We start from the raw sequence: 20,915 nt of genomic DNA, 5'->3' as shown, positions 1-20,915 counted from the left end.
ACACAGAAGGTTTAAACTGCAAGGAAAATGTCTGTTAGAAACTATAAAATAGAGACTTCCCTGGTGGTCCAAAGGCTAAGACTGCTCTTCCAGTGCAGGGGGCCTGGGTTCGATCCCTGGACAGGGAGCTAGATCCTGCATGCCACAACTAAGACTCAGTGCAGCCATATTAAAATAAATAAATAAATGAGTAATAATTAAAAAAAAAAAGAAACTACAAAATATTTTAAATAGTATATAAAATCAAAAGTTAATTCATTTTCTATTTTGAGTAACCTGCAAAATGAGATTGAAATCTGTTGTGTGACTAAAAATATATCTATTCAATTCCATATAAGAACTTTTAAACAGTTTTACTGCCATTGCCTTTTATTACTTATTGACCTTTTGTTTAATAACTTTGGGTTGATTTTAGGCCACCAACAAAATGGAAATGAAAGAGATTGCTAAATACAAGACTCTATGGAAAATGAACTCAACCAGTGAACCTTTATTTGTTACTGACATAAATGACAATCCTTTGAAAAAATTCACCATTCCCAAGATCAGGAGGACAGCTGGGAAAGGTAATAATTCTATGGAAGATGGGATTATTTCATAACTATTACTGCATTTCTCTGATCTTAGTTTATGCTCATCTTCTATTTTGACTCTGCATATAAAATTAGCTTAAGTTAGGCCTTTAATTCTTTAAACACACATACTTTTTTCCCCACACAAAGTAAGATAGACACATGTCTCCTACCACTCCCACTAAGTACACAGTTAAAAACACTGGACATCACACATAAAACAAACAAGACTTGGAAGGGTGGAGAGAAGATGAGCCTGTGTGGGACCCTGGGAGTTAAGGATTGTCATAGCATTAAGTTCTTCACATTTTCTTTTTGTTTCCTTCATGTCTCAAACTGGATGACCACAACTGAGAAATGCCAACTTTTACAGACACAAAAGCCGTAAGAAAAGTCTGTTCTGTTTTGCCAAAGACTGGGAGTAGGGTAACTTAGAATGTCACAAACCTATTTGACAGTGAACACTCTATTCCAGCAAAACACCTGGAGGAAGAAACAGCCCAGCGTTTGTTCCTGTTTTCAGCCTAGACTTCCTTCTCCACCTCCACCCACGCCGGTGCCTTTCCCTTCATGGAGCTTCATACGGTCCCCTCTCTGCTGTCCCCTGCCCCTGCAGCTTCTGTGGATTCTGCTCCTGCCCTGTGGTAAGGAGTTGCAAGAAAGAAATGGAAAATATGATAAAGAATTAAGAAATTTTGGAACTGAAAAATGCAATAATTGAAATAAAAACTAATTGGATGGGTTCCAGAGAAGAGTTGAGACGATTTTGGAAAGAAGTAGTGAATTTGACGATACAGTAACAAATTACCCAGCCTAAACAACAGAGAAGACATCAAATAACAGAGCCTCAGGAACCTGTGAAACAATAATTAAAAACCTAATTTCTTTATTCTCAGAGCTCCAAAAGTAGAAGAGAGCATAGAGCTGAAAGAGTATTTGAATAAATACTGTCTGAAATTTCCCCAAACTTGGCAAAAAGTATAAACCTATATAATCCCAGATAGTGCAGTGGTAAAGAATTTGCCTGTCAGTGGAGGAGATGGAAGAAACGCGGGTTTGATGCCTGGATTGGGACGATCCCCTGGATAAGGAAATGGCAACCCACCCCAGTATCCTTGCCTGGAAAATCCTATGGACAGAGGAACCTGGTGGGTTATAGTCCATGGGGTCGCAAAAAGTCAGACGTGTCTTAGCAACTAAACAACAACATACAATCAAAAGGTTGAATGAACCCTAAACAGGATAAAGCCAGAGAAGTCCATGACAAGGCACATCATAATCAAACTTCTGAAAATTAAGAGCGGAAAAAAAGCTTGACAGCAACTAAATGATTTTATTGGGGAAAAATTGAATGGCAGATCTCTCATTAGAAACCATGGAACCCAGAGGAAGTGGCACAACATTTTTTAAGTGCAGAAAGAAAAGAACTGTACCCAGAAAAATAACCTCAGGAATAAAACTGAAATAGACATTTTCAGATAAAGTAAAACTAAAAATGTTTCACTGGTAAATCTTAGTGTAGAATGGCTAAACAAAGTTTCCAAACAGAAAATGACGAAAGAAGCTGGAAACATTAGGAATGAAGGCGGAACAGAGAGTAGAAATACAGGGAAATATAATTGACAGTCCTCCTCTTGAGTTTTCTAATTTTGTTTGACAGTTGGAACAAGGACAGAGGAGCCTGGCGGTCGCAGTTCATGGGGTCACAGAGAGTTGGACATGAGCACACGTACACACAGTTATCTCAGAATTAAAAGTTGTTTATAAAGACACTATGGATAAATCAAAATGGAATTTTTTAAATGTTCGAGTAACCCACAGGACGGCAGAAAAAGTGAAGTAGAGAATTGAACAACTGAGGGAAAAATAAACAGTAAAATGGCAGACTTAAGCCCTATTGTATCAGTTATATTAAATATAATTTATCTCATACCAGTTAAGACATTTACACAATGGATTGAAAAAAACCATTACCCAACTATATACTGTTGACAAATGCACTTTAAATATAGGGCTATAAAGTTGGTTTAAAGTAAGTGTAGAGAGAAAGGTAAGCCATGTAAACAATCTATTAGAATAAAGTAGAGTGGCTATTTATATCAGTAGACTTCAGAGAAATGAAAATTCTGTAACAGAAGGGGATATTGCATAAATCCACTAGTAAGACACAGCAGTCCTAAATATGTATCCCTAAACAACAAAGCTTCAGAATCCATGAAGCAGCGCTGATAGAACTGAAAGGAAAAATGGGTAAATCTGGAATGGCAGTTGGTGATTTCAGTACACCTCTCTCAACAACCAGTTGAACTACTGAGACAAAAAAATCAGCAAAGATACAGAAGAACTTAATTTTGTCAACTAACAAGATCTGATTGACATTTGCTCATTATTATGACAATATACTCTACACAACAACAGTAGAACAGACATTCTTTTCAAGAATTAATTTGATGCTCATCAAGATAGCCAATGTGTTGGGCCTTGAAACACATTTCAACATATTTAAAAGAACTGAAGTCAAATAATCTAGAAATTAATGATAGAAAGCGTTAGATAAGTCTTTGAACACATGGAAAGTAAACAACACATTTCTAAATATTCATGTGATTACAAAAATACATCGGATTGAATAAAAAAGGACATGTAACTTATCAAAATTTGAGGGGAACAAAATCATGACTCTCAAATTTATAACACTAAATACTTCCATTAGAAAATAGGTGTCAAACCAGTAGTCTGTTTTCTTCTTAAGGAACTAGAAAAAGAATAACAGGATAAGCCCATAACAAGCAGAAAGAAAAAAGTGAAATTAAGGAGTTGGTTGCAAAGATAAAAAAAGAAGTTGATATACCTTTCGGAAGGTTACCTATAGTGAGACTGACAAAAGAGATAAAAACTACAACTCTCAGAAATGGCAGAGTATATCACTACTGAGCCACAGAATTGAAAGCATAGCAAGAGAATATTATGAACAGATCTAAGTACATAAACTTTACAACTTAGATGAAATGGGCCAGTTTGTTAAAAAGTACAAATTACCGAAACTCACACAGTACTAAATAGATCCTTTAATAGCCTTATAACTACAGGCATTCCTCCTTTTATTGCTCTTCACAGATAACTGTGTTTTTTACAAAGTGAAGGTTTGTGGCAACACTGTATCTGGCAAATCTATTGGTGCCTATTTTCCAACAGTAATCACTCACTTTGTGTCTCTGTATCAAATTTTTGTAATTTTCACAGTATTTCAGACTTTGCTGTTACATTTGTTAATGATCTGATTAGTGATCTTTGATGTTACTGTTGCAAAAAGATTGTGACTCCCTGAAGGCGCTAATGATTGTTAGCATTTTTGTAGCAATAAAGTATTTAAAATCAAGATTATATATATTGTTTTTTAAACATAATGCTGTTGTACACTTAATAGACTTTATTGTGGTGGTCTGGAGCTGAACACACAATGTCTCCCAAGATATGTCTGTATTATAGAAATTGAATTCATAGCTGAAAAAATCTGTTGGAAAAGAAATCCCCAGGCCAAGATGGTTTCACTGGAGAATTCTATTCAACATTAAAGGAGCTAATACAAATCCTTTACAATTTCTTCTATAAAATAGAAGAGGAAAGAATAACTATTAGTATAGTGTTTCCTGGTACCAAAGCTAAACAAATCTAATACAAAAAAAGAAAACTACAGACCAATACCCATCATGAACCTTAACACACAAATTCTATACAAAATATAAAGAAGCAGTATTCAGCAATGTATAAAATGAATTATATATTATGACCAAGGGAGTTTTATTCAAGGGATACAAGACTGGTTTGGCATCTGAAAGTCAGTCTGTATTCACAGGACAAGGAATAACAATCACATGATCATATAAATTTATGCAGAAAAAACTTGACAGAAATCAACATTCATGATAAAGACTCAGCACACTAGGAATATAGAACTCTGCCTGATAAAAAAAAGTTATGCAAAAAATACATATAGCTAACCTCCAGAATGAAAACCAGAATCCCAGAAAACCAACCAAAATGATCATATGGACCACAGTCTTGTGTAAATCAATGAAATTATGAGTCATGCTGTGTGCCACCCAAGATGGATGGGTCATGGTGGAGAGTTCTGACAAAACATGGTCCGCTAGAGATGGGAATGGCAAACCGCTGCAGTATTCTTGCCCTGAGAATCCCATGAAAAGTATGAAAAGGCAAAAAGATATGACACTGGAAGATGCACCCCCCCAGGTCAGTAGGTATCCAGCATGTTACTGGTAAAGAGCGGAGAAATAGGCTCCAGAAAGAATGAAGAGGCTGAGCCAAAGCCAACGATGCCTAGTTGTGGATGGGCTTCGCTGGTAGCTCAGTCAGTTCAAAGAATCTGCCTGCAGTGCAGGAGTCCCAGGTTCAATGCCTGGAGGAGGAAAATCCCCGGAGAAGGAAATGGCAAACCACTCCAGTATCCTTGCCTGGAAAACACCATGGACAGAGGAGCCTGGTGAGCTGTAGTCCACGGGGTTGTAAGGAGTCAGGCACGACTGAGCGATTAATGCAGTGGTGGTAAGAGTAAAGTTCGATGCTGTAAAGAACAGTGTCGCATAGGAACATGGAGTGTCAGGTTCACGAATCAAGGTAAATTGGATGTGGTCAAACAGGAGAGGTCAAGAGTGAATATCAACCTTTTAGGAATCAGTGAACTAAAATGGATGGGAATGAGCAAATTAAATTCAGATTACTACTATTGTGGGCAAGAATCCCTGAGAAGAAATGGAGTAGACCTCATAGTAACAGAAGAGTCAAAAATGCAGTCCTTGAGTGTGGTCTCAAAAACGACACAATGATCTCTGTTCGTTTCAAAGGCAAACCATTCAACATCACAGTAATCCACATTCAGCACCACAGTGCCCAACCATTAATGCTGAAGAAGCTCAAGTCGAACAGTTCTCTGAAGACCTATAAGACCTTCTAGAACTAACACACACACAAAAAAGATGTTCTTTTCATCAATATGGGATTAAAATGTTAAAGTAGAAAGCCATACCTGGAGTAACAGACAAATTTGACCTTGGAGTACAAAATGAAGCAGAGCACAGGGTAATTGAGCTTTGCCAAGAAAATACACAGGTCATAGCAAACACCCCCTTCCAACAACACAACAGATGACTCTACACATGGACATCACCAGATAATCAATACTGAAATCAGATTGATTATATTCATTGCAGCTGAAGGTGGAGAGGCTCTATATAGTTAGCAAAAAAAACAAAACAAAACACACACCTGAAGCTGATTGTAACTTCAGATCATGAGCTCCTTATTGGAAAATTCAGTCTTAAAGAAAATAGAGAAAACCACTAGGTCATTCAGGTATGACCTCAATCAAATCCCTTATAATTATACAGTGGAAATGACAAATTAAAAAAAAAAAAAAAGAAATGACAAATAGATTCAAGGGATTAGGTCTGATAGAGTGCCTGAAGAACTATGGATGGAGGTTCATAGCATTGTACAGGAGGTGGTGACCAAAGCCATCCCCAAGAAAAAGAAATGCAAAAGGGCAAAATGGTTGTTTGAGGAGGCTTTACAGATAGCTGAGAAAAGAAGAGAAGCAAAAGGCAAAGGAGAAAAGGGAAGATACACCCATCTGAATGCAGAGTTCCAAAGAACAGCAAGGAGAGTAAGAAAGCCTTCTTAAGTGAACAATGCAAAGAAATAGAGGAAAACAATAGAATGGGAAGGACTAGAGATCTCTTCAAGAAAATTAGATACCAAGGGAACATTTCATGCAAAGATGGGCACAATAAAGGACAGAAATGGTATGGACCTAACAGAAGCAGAAGACATTAAGAAGAGGTGGCAAGAATACATAGAAGAACTGTGCAAAACAGGTTTTAGTGACCCAGATAACCACTCACCTAGAGCCAGATATCCTGGAGTGTGAAATCAAGTAGGCCTTAGGACAAACCTAGTGGAGGTGATGAAATCACAACTGAGCTATTTCAAATCTTAAAAGATGATGCTGTGAATGTGCTGTACTTGGTACACCAGCAAATTTGGAAAACTCAGCAGTGGCCACAGGACTGGAAAAGGTCAGTTTTCATTCCAGTCCCAAAGAAGGACAATGCCAAAGAATGTTCAAACTGCCACACAGTTTAGCTCATTTCACATGTTAGCAAGATAATGCTCAAAACCCTTCAAGATAGGCTTCAATAGTATGTGACCAAGTATTTCCAGATATACAAACTGGATTTAGAAGCGGCAGAGGAACCAGAGATCAAATTGCCAGCATCCATTGGATCATTGAAAAAGCAAGAGAATTCCAGAAAAAATCTGCTTCATCGAGTACACTAAAGCCTTTGACTGCGTGGATCACAACAAACTGCAAAATTCTTAAAAGTTGAGAATGCTGGACCACCTTGCCCGCCTCCTGAGAAGCCTGTATGCAGGTCAAGAAGCAACAGTTAGAACCGGACATGGAACAACAGACTAGTTCAGAATTGGGAAAGGAGGAGGTCAATGCTGTACATTTTCACCCTGTTTAACTTATATGCAGAATATATAATACGAAATGTTGGGTTAGATGAATCATAAAGTGGAATCAACCAGAAAACAGGAAAAAGACATGAATAGTCATTTCACTAAAGAGAATGTATAAATTGGCAAATAAGCACGAAAATGATATTCAGTAACTTAGCTATTAACAAAATGCTAATGAAAACCCCAGTAGGGGGTCCCTTTATGCTTGTTGAAACAGCTGAAATAAGAATAGCAATGCCGAAAACTAGGAAGAATATGGAGAAACCAGATCAGTCATGCAGCCAATGGAACCGTAAGGTAATTCAGCCACTTTTTGAAGAAGTTTGACAGTTTCTTGAAAAACTAAACATGCAACTACCATATGACCCTGCAGTTGTTACTTTGGGACATTTATCCCAGAGAAATGGATGCTTACGTCCACACTAAAACCTATATGGAAATGTTTATAGCAGCTTTATTTGTAGTAGCCAAAAATTGTTAATCACCCTGATTTCCATTGAGTAAATGGTTAAAGTATGATGCATCCATACTGTGGGTTACTTAGCAAGTTAAAAAAAAAAAAAGATTTACTGTATCAGCAGCTTGATTGAATCTCAAAGCAATATCTAGACTCAAAAGCTAGTCTCCATAGGTTTTAAATATTAACTATAAATATAATATAACTTTATATTGTAAATATAAAGTTCCATTTACAAAACATTCTTGAAATGATGAAAGTATAGAGATGGAGAACAAATTGGTAGTTCTAGGATTTAGAGGCAGAGAAGAGGAATGGGGTTATCAGTATGACTATATGTAAAGGAGTAGAATAAGAATGATCTTTGTGGTTATGGAACAGTTGTGTATCTTGATTATAGTGGTTGTTACATGAATCTACACATGTGATAAAATTGCTTAGAACTAGCCCCCCCCACACACATAACTGCACATAAAACTAGTAAAATAGTAATGAGGTCTGTGTATTATACCCATGTCATTTTTCTGGTTTTCATATTTTATTATAGTTATGTGAAGTGTTTACACTGGGGAGTTTGAGCTAAGGGTATATATACAGAGCCTCTATAAAAATGTCATATGATCTGTATTCACTTCAACATAAGTTAAACACAAGCACACATGCACAAAATCATATATCTTATGAAATGACCAAACTTTTACAAATATTAAAGTGAAAATTAAATGGAAAGGAGGTGAAGAATAAGTTGTTTTTGAAAAACAGAGCTTTGGAGTATTTTGCATTAGTTTTTTGCCTCTGTCTTATTCTGTTGATTGTTAAATACAGAGGAGCATTGTTTGTTAGATTCATGTATATGGAAATTGCCTTAACTTATATATATCACTGATCCTCATCATTCACAGGTTCCATACTTGCCATATTTTCAAATTCTTCTATTGCTGAAACGTGTTTGTAACCCCAGCACCAGCACTCAAGAGCAGCACTTTCAGTCATTTGCAGACATATGCAGAATGGTGAAAAATTTGAGTCACTTGATGCGCTTGTATCCAGATGAGACAGTGCGCTGCATCTTATTCCAGCTGTCATATAATTAAGTGTCCATTTCATCACCCGTTTAGTGCTGTGTTGTTTCCATTTTTATTGATGATGTCACCATTTCAAATGGTCTCCACCATGTAATGCTGAAATGCTGTCTAGTGTTCCTAAGCTCAAGAGGTCTATGATGTGCCTTACAGAGAAAATGCATATTACATAAGCTACCCTATAACATAAAGTTACAGGACTATTGGCTAAAAATATGGCACATTCAGAAAAAGGAAAGCAAAATTCACCAACTTGTACATCAAGCCTCTCCAGAAAGGGTTGAAGGAACATTTGAGTACCTTTCCTGTGGAGAGAATGGAATCTACTTTTGTAGATTCATGAGATGACCACTAGTAAAAAGCTTGCGGGCAGCATTGTTGGAAGGTGAAAAGCCAAAGAGACATTTGATCATGGTACCAAGGGTCAGGAGAATGTTAAGCCCTTCTTTGCTGGAGCTTGCTAGCTCCCACGTTTCAGGTGATAATGGATGCAGGCAGGTTCTGCAGAACAGGAGACTGGGAAAAATTTCAGAGACACCTGCTAAGTGTTATACAGGAAAAGGTTATGTGGCAAGTTTCCAACCCGGATGAGACTGGCTCATTTTGCAGAGATGTTGGCAGGCAAGCTTACTGCACATGGCATTCCAATTGTCAAAAGTGTCACCAGAGGCCCACAGGAACCTAACACTGAATTTATACTAAGATTAATATTAATAGTTCAGTATTCACTGATTCAAGGTTGGCAGCAACTTTAATACACTGCATCTTCCACAAGTAACAAGAATCAACTGTATTCTCCAATTTCCTCTGGGTCCTCTTCCTTAAGGTTTTTGATTATTTAATGCATCTACTTAATATAACAATGCTTAAAACATTGCTCACTGTCCTCTGAAAGACTGTACCTCTTACTCATGCCACCATATCAGTCAAGAGTTTACAAAGATGTTCTGGTATTATTGCAAGTCAAAATAACCAAATAGTTCACTAGTATATAGATTGCCTTATTTGGGGGAAATACAACAAATGTTTATAACCTAACATGAGCTACAAGATTTGTGTAACAATGCATGTTGTAGAGTCTGTACATCTTAAGTTGAAGATGAGTCACCTATATACTATCTAGTATATCTGTGTCAGCTTTTAAGAACTCCCAATAGGTAAGTGGAATAAGACAAGGTTCCTATTTTCATTTATACCAGGTATAGGAAGTCTGTATTACTGTTATAAAGTCTTAAATATATCTAAATGCCCCCAGATGTTAATGAAACTTCCAAGTACTTGGTTATTTTGTGTCTTATACATATCTATAGTTGTCATTGTGCAGATGTGCAATGATGTTATTTTATTTTATTTTTTTTAACACCAAAAACATTTTGTTTTGTGGTATAGCCAATTAACAATGTTGTAGTTTCAGGTGAACAATGAAGGGACTCAGCCATACATACACATGTATCCATTCACCCCAACCCCTCTTCCATCCAGGCTAGCACATAACATTGAGCAGAGTTTGATGTACTATCCAGTAGTTCTTTGTTGGTTATCCATTTTAAATATAGCAGTGTGTACACGACCTTCCCAAAGACCCTAACTATCCTACAATGACGTCATTTTAAACACAAATAACCACTTGCCCTTTTCTTTATTTTTAGTTTACTTGTCACCTTGTTACACCAATACTAGAGAGTATAGTTTCATACATGATACTCTCAGCGAGTGCCGGCTTGATGTAAGCCGTGACCTACAGTCTTCATGGCAGTTTGGGGATACAAAACTGATTCACAATGAGAGTCTGGAAAAAAATTTTACTTCTAAGAGGTAAGTTACTGTGACCTAAAGAAGTTTGAGATTTTGTTTGCTTTTCCTGTAAGGTGTTTATACAAATTTTTTATTTCTGCCATTTGAGATTTTATAAGTGTTGCCAAGAAAATAAGTACAGAAGTGTTTTATTCATTATTTTGTTGCCATCTCATAGCCTTTTGTAACATAGCCTTTTAAGTAAAGAGGTACATATGAGATTTGATTAGTAAGTTTTACACATTATTGTAGCCAGGTTTTAAACACACCCTTCTAATTCTTTAACCTGTAAATTTTTTGGAAGCATGACATCAGCACTTTAGTTAAATAGCTGTTTTGTAGATGGCCTTGTGCCGCTTGCATAATATAAAACAGCATTAGTGTTTAGAGTGTGCCTTTTTTTCTTGATTCAGTCCTTCAGAGACTGAGTTGATGTTTTAATCTGTCACAGTTGTATCTGGCTGTTTCCAACTATTCCACTAGAACCACAATTTCTGAGGCTTAACTTTTAAAAAGTATCCATTCTGCAACTTCTCTGGCAGTCCAGTGGTTAAGACTCCATGCTCCCAGTGCAGGGGGCACTGATTCAATCCGTGGTCGGGGAACTAGACCCCACATGCCGCAGAACATGACCAAAAGAAAAAAAAGGACCCCTTCTGTTGAGGAAAGACACATTCCATTAGGTAATTTTGATAAGAAAAAATAACAGCACATGGGGGGTTCTCATTGTAAACATTTTGTATTTGTAGGTACAGATCTTATTCTGAACACGGTTCTGCATTTTCATTTTTTGAACTTGCTTCCTTCACCATTTTGCATGTTAAGTGTGAACCTGACTAACTTCATGGACTCACACTGAGAACTCGTTTCGGAATGTGTCTGGTCTCTCTTTTTGTGTTAGAGTCAGTTCCTCTTGACTCAAACATGCTGCCCCACTTGGTGTCAGTTTGGGAGAAGGGGCAGGAATGGCAGGATTAGCGGGTGGCATAGTCTTTCCTAAAACCTCAGTTTTGAGCAAAAGTAGGATGGACTGACTATATGCTGCCCCCCTCCAGAATGAAATAATGGTTTGATCAAAAATTAATTCCTGCATTGTTCCTTGATTTGAGTTAGATTAGGCATTTTAATTTGTGTCCTTTTTCACAATGGCCCCTAATACTTCATTTCAACCATTTATTTCTCCCCGTTGACATTACAAGAGAGTTAAAACAATTCCCCAACAATACAAGACCTAACAGAACATTCTAAATGACTAATAGGTGTAGGATTTATGTATTTGCTCAATTAGACAAACTCATTTATATCCCATAGTATTTGATACTCATTTTATATTGGTTTTGTCTGGTTTCCTTACTATATTATGAGTTTTATCTTACTTGTTTTTCTGTCCATACTGTGGAACTGAGTCTGGCAACACAGTGGGCAATTAATTGTTAAATTAAGCTACATTTAAATTTCATCATTTTAAATGAGTGATGCTAGAAGATACCCATAATTAGCCTTAAGGCATAGGTTTAAAAAAAAAAAAGGAAATACCAGAATGGTTAGTAGAAGAGAAAAATAGGATAGACAGATAAAAAGAGAAAGTGTTAATAACATTGACTGCCTCTAGCTTTTCTTTTTGTTGTTCCCCTTAGAGGAGTGTATTACAATCTCTGGTCTCATCAAAAGCAAGTAGTTCTCAAAATGCACCAGTCTCCATTTCTCATCCACATTGCATCTACTACTTCTTAAGTGTGAAATAAGCAGAAACACATTAATCATCTAAATATATGTGTATTCAGTCACTGGTTGAGCATTTCAGTGCCTACTGTGTCAGAAAATGTATCTTATTCAGTTCACTTCAGTCACTCAGTTGTGTCCGACTCTTTGCCCACCCCATGGACTGCAGCACGCCAGGCTTCCCTGTCCATCACCAACTCCCAGAGCTTACTCAAACTCATGTCCATTGAGTTGGTGATGCCATCCAACCATCTCATCCTCTGTTGTCCCCTTCTCCTCCCGCCTTTAATCTTTCCCAGCATCAGGGTCTTTTCAAATGAGTCAGTTCTTTATTTTATCACCCTCAGAGAAAAATGCATGTTTTCTCCTCAACCTCAGAGAGTTTATATTCCAGTGGAGAAGACATACAGCTAAATGTCAAATCTTATGTTATAATAAAGATGTAGGTGCATAGATGTGGGATTGAGCATTCTTCCTAAGAGTCTTGAGAGGTGTTTTGAAGAGTTAAGAACTTTAGCTGGTCTCAGTGGATAATAGAGAACTGAATTCAGTTCTTCTTAAATATATTGCCCTATTTATATCAGTTTGACCTTTTTTTTGTTTTAAGATAATTCGCCTTTAAACATTTGAAATTTATGTGAAAGGGTATCATTTTAAAGATCGTCAATACCTATCTTGACACTGAGGTTAAATTTATACTCAGCATCTCAGTTTACATTCCACCCCAGATGAGTAAACTGAACCATCCATGCTTAATTTCATTTACTATATCAATGATTGGTTCGAAGATGAAGTAAAACTAAATCAGTTTGGGCCAGTGACACCCTGGAAAAAGGGGTTAATCCTCTGTGTCCATTTTGGGAGGATCAGTTCCTGGAGATTTACTGTATTCCTTCGGTGGAGTCTTATTTCCCTGACTCTTACAGTCCTGTAGCCTTACTTAGGTGTCTGCATGCTGAAGAAAAGACTTTATGGACTGACTTTGCTAAGAGAAGACCTTCCCCTGCGGGTGGGGACATGCTGAAGATTGCCGTGACACTGGGTTAATGGTATAGGGTTCCCAGTGAGGGGCGTGTGTGGCTCCATGTCTTGGGGATTGTGGTCTAACTCATTGGATCAAGCCATTGGGATCCACAACATTGACAATTGTGTGATCTTTGGAAAACACTGCCAGGTGTCTGCAGAGTGTCCAAGGACTGTTGGGGTTCTCAGTGGCACCTCATCATCGTAAATGAGGGAGAGGACCAGAGCAAGCAGCAGTAGTGGCCCAGGCGGCTTGGTATGCACACTCTCGGCCATGCAGGCCAGGTGCGGGTACCTGTGTGGTGACACAGCTGGTCAGGGATCCAAGAGAGGAGACGGTGGGGAGGGACTCGGGAGACAGGCATCAGCAAGTGAGGATACTTGTGGACAGAACCTGGTGAAATTTTCAGGGATCCAGGCAAATCTGTGCTGGCTTTTGTTTCTTTGGTGGTGAAAGTTGTCAGGGTCATTTGTAGAGCAGGTCACTGGGAAAGGCAGTCTCTTGCTGTGTGGCTGCTGAGTAGTCCCTGCCTTTCTTCTCATTCCTAATATGAGTATATGCCCTGGCTTTGCCAGTATCTTCAGGTCAGTTCAGTTGCCCAGTTGTGTCCGACTCTTTGCAACCCATGAACTGCAGCATGCCAGGCCTCCCTGTCCATCAGCAACTCCCAGAGCTTTGCTCAAACTCACATCCATTGAGTTGGTGATGCCATCCAACCATCTCATCCTCTGTCATTCCCTGGTGCTCCCACCTTCAATCTTTCCCAGCATCAGGGTCTTTTCCAATGAGTCAGCTCTTTGCATAGGTGACCAAAGTATTGGAGCTGGATCTTCAGCATCAGTCCTACCAATAAATATTCAGGACTGGTTTCCTTTAGGATTGACTGGTTTGATCTCCTTGCTGTCCAAGGGACTCTGAAGAGTCTTCTCCAACACCACAGTTCAAAAGCATCAATTCTTCAGCACTCAGCTTTCTTTATGGTCCAACTCTCACATCCATACATGACTACTGGAAAAACCATAACTGACTAGATGGACCTTTGTCGGCAAAGTAATGTCTCTGCTTTTTAATATGCTGTCTAGGTTGGTCACAACTTTTCTTCCAAAGAGCAAGTGTCTTTTAATTTCATGGCTGCAGTCACCATCTGCAGTGATTTTGGAGCCTAAGAAAATAAAGTCTGTGACTATTTCCACTGTTTCCCCATCTATTTGCCATAAAGTGATGGGACTGGATGCCATGATCTTCGTTAGTTGAATATTGAGTCTTAAGGCAGATTTTTCACTCTCCTCTTCACTTTCATTAAGAGGCTCTTTAGTTCTTCTTTGTTTTCTGCCATAAGGGTTGTGTCATCTGCATAGCTGAGGTTATTGATATTTCTCCCAGAAATCTTGATTCCAGCTTGTGCTTCATCCAGTCTGGCATTTCTCATGATGTACTCTGCATGTTAGTTAAATAAGCAAGGTGACAGTATACAGCCTTGACGTACTCCTTTCCCATTTGGAACCAGTTTGTTGTTGCATGTCCAGTTTTAACTGTTGCTTTTTGACTTGCATACAGATTTCTCAGGAGGCAGGTAGGGTGGTCTAGTATTCCCATCCCTTTAAGAATTTCCCACAGTTTGTTGTGATCCACACAGTCAAAGGCTTTAGCATAATCAGTAAAGCAGAAGTAGATGTTTTTCTGGAACTCCCTTACTTTTTCGATGATCCAACAGATGTTGGCAATTTGATCTCTGGTTCCTCTGCCTTTTCTAAATCCAGCTTGAACATCTGGAAATCCTTGGTTCATGTACTGTTGATGCCTTACTGGGAGAATTTGGAGCATTACTTTGCTAGCATGTGAGATGAGTACAATTATGCAGTAGTTTGAACATTCTTTGGCATTGCCTTTCTTTGAGATTGGAATGAAACTGACCTTTTCCAGTCTTATGGCCACTGCTGAGTTTTCCAAATTTGCTGGCATATTGTGTACAGTGCTTTCACAGTATCATCTTTTAGGATTTGAAATACCTCACCTGGAATTCCATCACCTCCACTAGCTTTGTTTATAGTGATGCATCCTAAGGCCCACTTGACTTCGCACTCCAGGATGTCTGGCTCTAGGTGAGTGATCATACCATCGTGGTTATCTGGGTCATGATGATGTATTATGTATAGTTCTTCTGTGTATTCTTGCCACTTCTTCTTAATATCTTCTGCTTCTGCTATGTGCATACTGTTTCTGTCCTTTATTCTGCCCATGTTTGCATGAAATGTTCCCTTGGTGTATCTGATTTTCTTGAAGAGATCTCTAGTCTTTCCCATTCTGTTGTTTTCCTCTATTTCTTTGCATTGATCACTGAGGAAGGCTTTCTTGTTTCTCCTTGCTCTTCTTTGGAATTCTGCATTCAAAGGAGTATATCTTTCCTTTTCTCCTTTGCCTTTCCCTTCTCTTCTTTTCACAGCTATTTGTAAGTCCTCCTCAGGCAACCATTTTGCTTTTTTTTCATTTCTTTTTCTTGGGCATGGTCTTGATCACTGCCTCCTATACAATGTCATGAATCTCTGTCCATAGTTCTTCAGGCACTTTATCAGATCTAATTATTTGAATCTATTTGTCACTTCTACTGAATAATCATAAGGGATTTGATTTAGGTCCTATCTGAATGGTCTAGTGGTTTCCCTTACTTTCTTCAATTTAAGTCTGAATTTTGCTTTAAGGAGCTCATGATCTGAGCCCAGTCAGCTCTTGGTCTTGCTTTTGCTGCCTATATAAAGCTTCTCCATCTTTGGCTGTAAAGAATATAATCAGTCTGATTTTGGCGTTGACCATCTGGTGATGTCCACGTGTGGTCTTCTCTTGTGTTGTTGGAGGAGGGTGTTTGCTATAACCAGTGTGTTCTGTTGGCAAAGCTCTGTTAGCCTTTACCCTTCTTCATTTTGTACTCCAAGGCCAAATTTGCCTGTTACTCCAGGTATCTCTTGACTTCCTACTTTTGGGTTCCAGTCCCCTATGATGAAAAGGACATCTTTTTTTGGGTGTTCTAGAAGATCTTGTAGGTCTTCATAGAATCATTCAACCTCAGCTTCTTGTGCATTACTGGTTGGGGTCTAGACTTGGATTATTATGATATTGAATGGTTTGCCTTGGAAATGAACAGAGATCATTCTGTTGTTTTTGAGATTGCACCCAAGTACTGCATTTCAGACTCTTGTTGACTGAGGGCTACTGCATTTCTTCTAAGGGATTCTTGCCCACAGTATTAGATATAATGGTCATCTGAATTAAGTTCGCCCATTCCAGTCCATTTTAGTTCACTGTTTCCTAAAATGTTGATGTACACTCTTGCCATGTCCTGTTTGACCACTTCCAATTTACCTTGATTCATGGACCTAACATTCCAGGTGGATCACAACAAACTGGAAAGTGCTTAGAGAGATGGGAATACCAGTCTACCTTACCTGTGTCCTGAGAAATCTGTATTCAGGTCAAGAAGCAATAGTTAGAACTGGACATGCAGCAACAAACTGGTTCCAAATTGGGAAAGGAGTACATCAAGGCTGTATATTGTCATCCTGCTTATTTAACTTATATACAGAGTACATCATGAGAAATGCTGGACTGGATGAAGCACAAGCTGGAATCAAGATTGCCGGGAGAAATATCAATAACCTCAGATACACAGATGACACCACCCTTATGGCAGAAAGGGAAGAAGAACTAAAGAACCTCTTGATGAAAGTGCAAAGAGGGGTGAAAAAGCTGGCTTAAAACCCAACATTCAGAAAACTAAGGTCATGGCATCCGGTCCCATCACTTCTTTGCAAATAGATGGGGAAACAATGGAAACAGTGAGAGATTTTATTTTGGGGGATCCAAAATCACTGCAGATGGTGACTGCTGTCATGAAATTAAAAGATGCTTGCTCCTTGGTGAAAAGCTATGACCAACCTAGACAGCATATTAAAAAGCAGAGACATTACTTTGCCAACAAAGGTCAGTTTAGTCAAAGCTATGGTTTTTCCAGTAGTCATGTATGAATGTGAGAGTTGGACTATAAAGAAAGCTGAGGGCTGAAGAATTCATGCCTTTGACCTTTGGTGTTGGAGAAGACTCTTGAGAGTCCCTTGAACTGCAAGGAGAGCAAATCAGTCAATCCTAAAGGAAATCAGTTCTGAATGTTCATTGGAAGGACTGATTCTGAAGCTGAAGCTCCAGTGCTTTGGCCACCAGATGCAAAAAACTGTTTGGGAAAGACCCTGAGGCTGGGAAAGATTGAAGGTGGGAGGAGAAGGGAATGACAGAGGATGAGATGGTTGGATGCCATCACCGACTCATTGGACATGAGTTTGAGCAAGCTCCGGGAGTTGGTGATGACCAGGGAAGCCTGGAGTGCTGCAGTCCATGGAATTGCAAAGAGTCATACACAACTGATTGACTGAAGTGAACTTAGATCCTAAAAAAAAAAAAGTAGAGAAATTAGGAAAACAGAAAGAAGTATTTTAATTCTTCTGACTGTTAAGAATATACCTTAACAATCAAACATAGAGATCTTAGTGGTTTATAGAGCCTAACATCAGGGTGAAAACAGGAGTAGGAAATGACGACAGTGGAGCTGAAAGTTGAGGCTGACATCTCTGGGAAGAGAAGTGGTCATGACCTCATCCATTAGTCTTGCTTGTAATTGTTGCTGTGTGTTTTGTTGCCATGGCTGTCTACTGTTAAAGGTGAATTATTCTTGCATATAAATATTAATATTTATGAGTGACATCCAGGAAATGGTAAATATTAGTAGTATGTGGTGTTCACGAGTTTTCCTTTGATTGGTATACACATTGCTTTCTAGATTCTGTAGCTTCTCCGTTGCTGATGATGCTTTGGAATCAGCTCTGTTGTAGTGACTGAACCACGCTTGTATCGCGTGGTGTCACAGTTGCTACTGTTACTGGTGCTGAGCAAGGCATGTAGGACTCCTTACCTAATACCCCGGTGTTTCAGTGGTTCTTGTGGGATGTAGGTGAGATTTCAGGAGTATAGACTATAATTTTTGTTTTCTATCTTTAGCAAGCCTGAAGTATTTGTCTTCTTTGAAAATTCTGTTGATGTTTTCATTTAACTATTCACTGCTTTGCTTTAGGTCAGAGATGCGTGAGAGTGGAAGGCATGGCAGAGAACTTGAAGAACATTTCTGCTTTTTAGCACTTCCTCAGAAGGATGTGGCTGAGATATATCACAATGGACTAAGTACCAAAGCATCTTCGTTGAGAATACTAGGAAACCCTCTTCTTGGAATTTATATATTTAGACACATTGATGTTGCCTTGAATTATGCACATAATAGAAGCATTACTGTAGGAAGTATTATCATGTTTAAGGTTAGTAGCACAAAGGAAATATTATATTCAGTTTGCTTTAATTGACCTAAACATTATTTTACTTTCAATATGAATTACTGTTTTAAACTCACATTGTATAAAATAAATAATAGTTATCATCATCATCATCATTTGAAATTTTCCCCTATTTTTGACTCTAGTGGGTATGCAGCATAAAATCTTCAAGTAAGCAAAGGCAGGCTTTATCTTCTTGGTTTCCTAATGTATATTTTTTCTGTTCTAATTGACTTTATTCTCTTTCTGTCTCTCTTTTGTTCAGACTATAATTAATATGACAGTGTTTTCAGTGTCTTTCCAGAATATTGGTATTAATAATTCTGGTTTAGCTAAAGTTACTAAACTCTAAACTCCTACTATTTATTTTAATTAACAGTGTTAGACAATATTAATTGCTTTGTATTGATAATTTTACTATCTTATATAAGATATTAGCATTAGAAGAAACGAGGTTAGAAGTATATAGACCTCTGAATAGTTTTGTAACTTTTTTGAAAGTCCGAAGTTATTCAAAATTGAGGAAAAAATCAGTCTTACAGTCGATTTGTATCAACAGACATAAATAGGCTAAGATATATTTTTTGGTTAACTGCAGCTTTGCCAAGACTACTAAAATCACAGTAGGTAGACAGGACCCTCAGTTATGTAACTTAGGATGTGTATGAAAGTGAAAGTGAAGTCGCTCAGTCGTGTCCGACTCTTTGGGACCCCATGGACTGTAGCCTACTAGGCTCTTCCGTCTATGGGACTTTCCAGGCAAGAATACTGGAGTGGGTTGCCATTTCCTTCTCCATAGGATGTGTATACATCCACATAAAACCAATGGTTCATTTGGTATTATTTAGTTATTTTTAGATCTTGGGTATTATCAAAGTCATAAAGTGTAATTTATATTAAAATACTGATTTTAGGAAATTTGGAACATACTCAGAAGCTCTGAAAAGCCCATTGATAATGATAGTTAATTTTTTTGTATATCTATACTTCGTCTTCTGCTCATATACGTGGATATGCATTGTACAATGGTCATTAAAATACATTACTACTTTTATATTATATAACTTTATTGATTATAAAATCGTTTTCCATACCATTCAATATTTTTTGTAATATCATTTTGAATGACTATATAGTGTTCCACTCTACAGCACTACCATCAATTTGTTAACAAATTTTTCAGTGTTGGGATGTAAATTACTTTTGCTTTGTTTTGTTTTGTATTTTTAAGTAGTACTTGGATTATTCATGTAGGTACATTTTACACACACCTGTGATTATTTGCTAAGAATTAATTAATTCCTGTGTGTCAAGTTAGGAGTCACAGGTACATGTACACTTTCCCAGCTTTTGGTATGTAATGCCCAGGTGTCCTGAGAAATGTCAGACTAACTGCCATTCCTATGCAAAGCTTGTGGAATGTTTATTATCTCTTATCTTTGCTATCTCTGTGTATTATATTTTTAAAAAAATATTTGCCAGCCTAATATGTGATAATTTCTCATTGTTGGTTCAACTTTTCTTTTTCATAGTTATTGCCGAGCTTAACATTCCGCATGTATTCACTGATGATGAGTGAATTGTCTATTAACAACTTTTGCTAGATTTTTGTTTTTTCTGTTTTTCTAATTGATTCATCAGCATTATCAATTCATTAAAGTGAATCTTGAGAGCTAGGATTTTCATTGTATAATGTTTTATCACTTAGTGCTTTCTTTTTTAAAATAAAGGAGTTTTAAGTTTTTTTAAATAAACTTATTTTGGAATAAATTTAAATTTACAGAAAAGTTATATACTATAGAAAGTTCCTGTATATAGTTTTCCCTAATGTTACCATTTCATGTAACTATGGCACCTCTGTTAAAATGAAGAGCCTAGTAGTGTATATGTCAATTATATCTCAGTTTTTTAAAAAAAATAATAAAATGAAAGAAACCAGCATTGGTACAGTACTATTTGCTACAAATTATTGGTTTCTGCCAGTTTTTCTACTAATGTTTTTTCCTCTACCAGTGTCCAAGTACAGAGTACTACATTACATTTAATATTGTTTTTAACTTTGAATGAATTATTAGCATATGAAAAAATAAAAGTAACAATTGGGGACGTAAAATTTGTACTTGTTTTCATATTAATTGCACCTTTTCCTACCTTTTATCACTTAATGGTTCATAGTTTTTAAAATTTTTATACTCATTTTTTTAAAATTTACTTTTTAATTGGAGGCAAATTGCCTTACAAGTTGTTTTCTGCGATAAAACCTGATCATTTTTTTGTGATGTACAGAAGTTTTGGAGTATTTTACAAAGAAGCATGATTTCAGTTTGTGGTTTTTTGGCAATATGGTTAGAA

General features: G+C 37.5%; 1 protein-coding gene across 1 annotated transcript in view; it reads left to right on the top strand.

Moving 5' to 3' along the window:
- Window positions 1–427: 427 nt before the first annotated feature.
- The window catches only part of TEX15 (testis expressed 15, meiosis and synapsis associated), a 54,654-nt gene continuing 34,166 nt past the window's right edge, over window positions 428–20,915 (top strand). Inside the window, exons 1-3 of the mRNA XM_065946536.1 lie at window positions 428–566; window positions 10,304–10,469; window positions 18,311–18,548. Of these exons, the coding sequence (XP_065802608.1) occupies window positions 428–566; window positions 10,304–10,469; window positions 18,311–18,548 (543 nt within the window). The remainder of the gene's footprint in view (window positions 567–10,303; window positions 10,470–18,310; window positions 18,549–20,915) is intronic.

This window comes from Muntiacus reevesi, chromosome 10, assembly GCF_963930625.1.
Source record: "Muntiacus reevesi chromosome 10, mMunRee1.1, whole genome shotgun sequence".
In the NCBI taxonomy this organism is placed as follows: Eukaryota; Metazoa; Chordata; class Mammalia; order Artiodactyla; family Cervidae; genus Muntiacus; species Muntiacus reevesi.
Note: the sequence above shows the minus strand (reverse complement) of the source record. Positions and strands in the feature narration are given on the sequence as shown.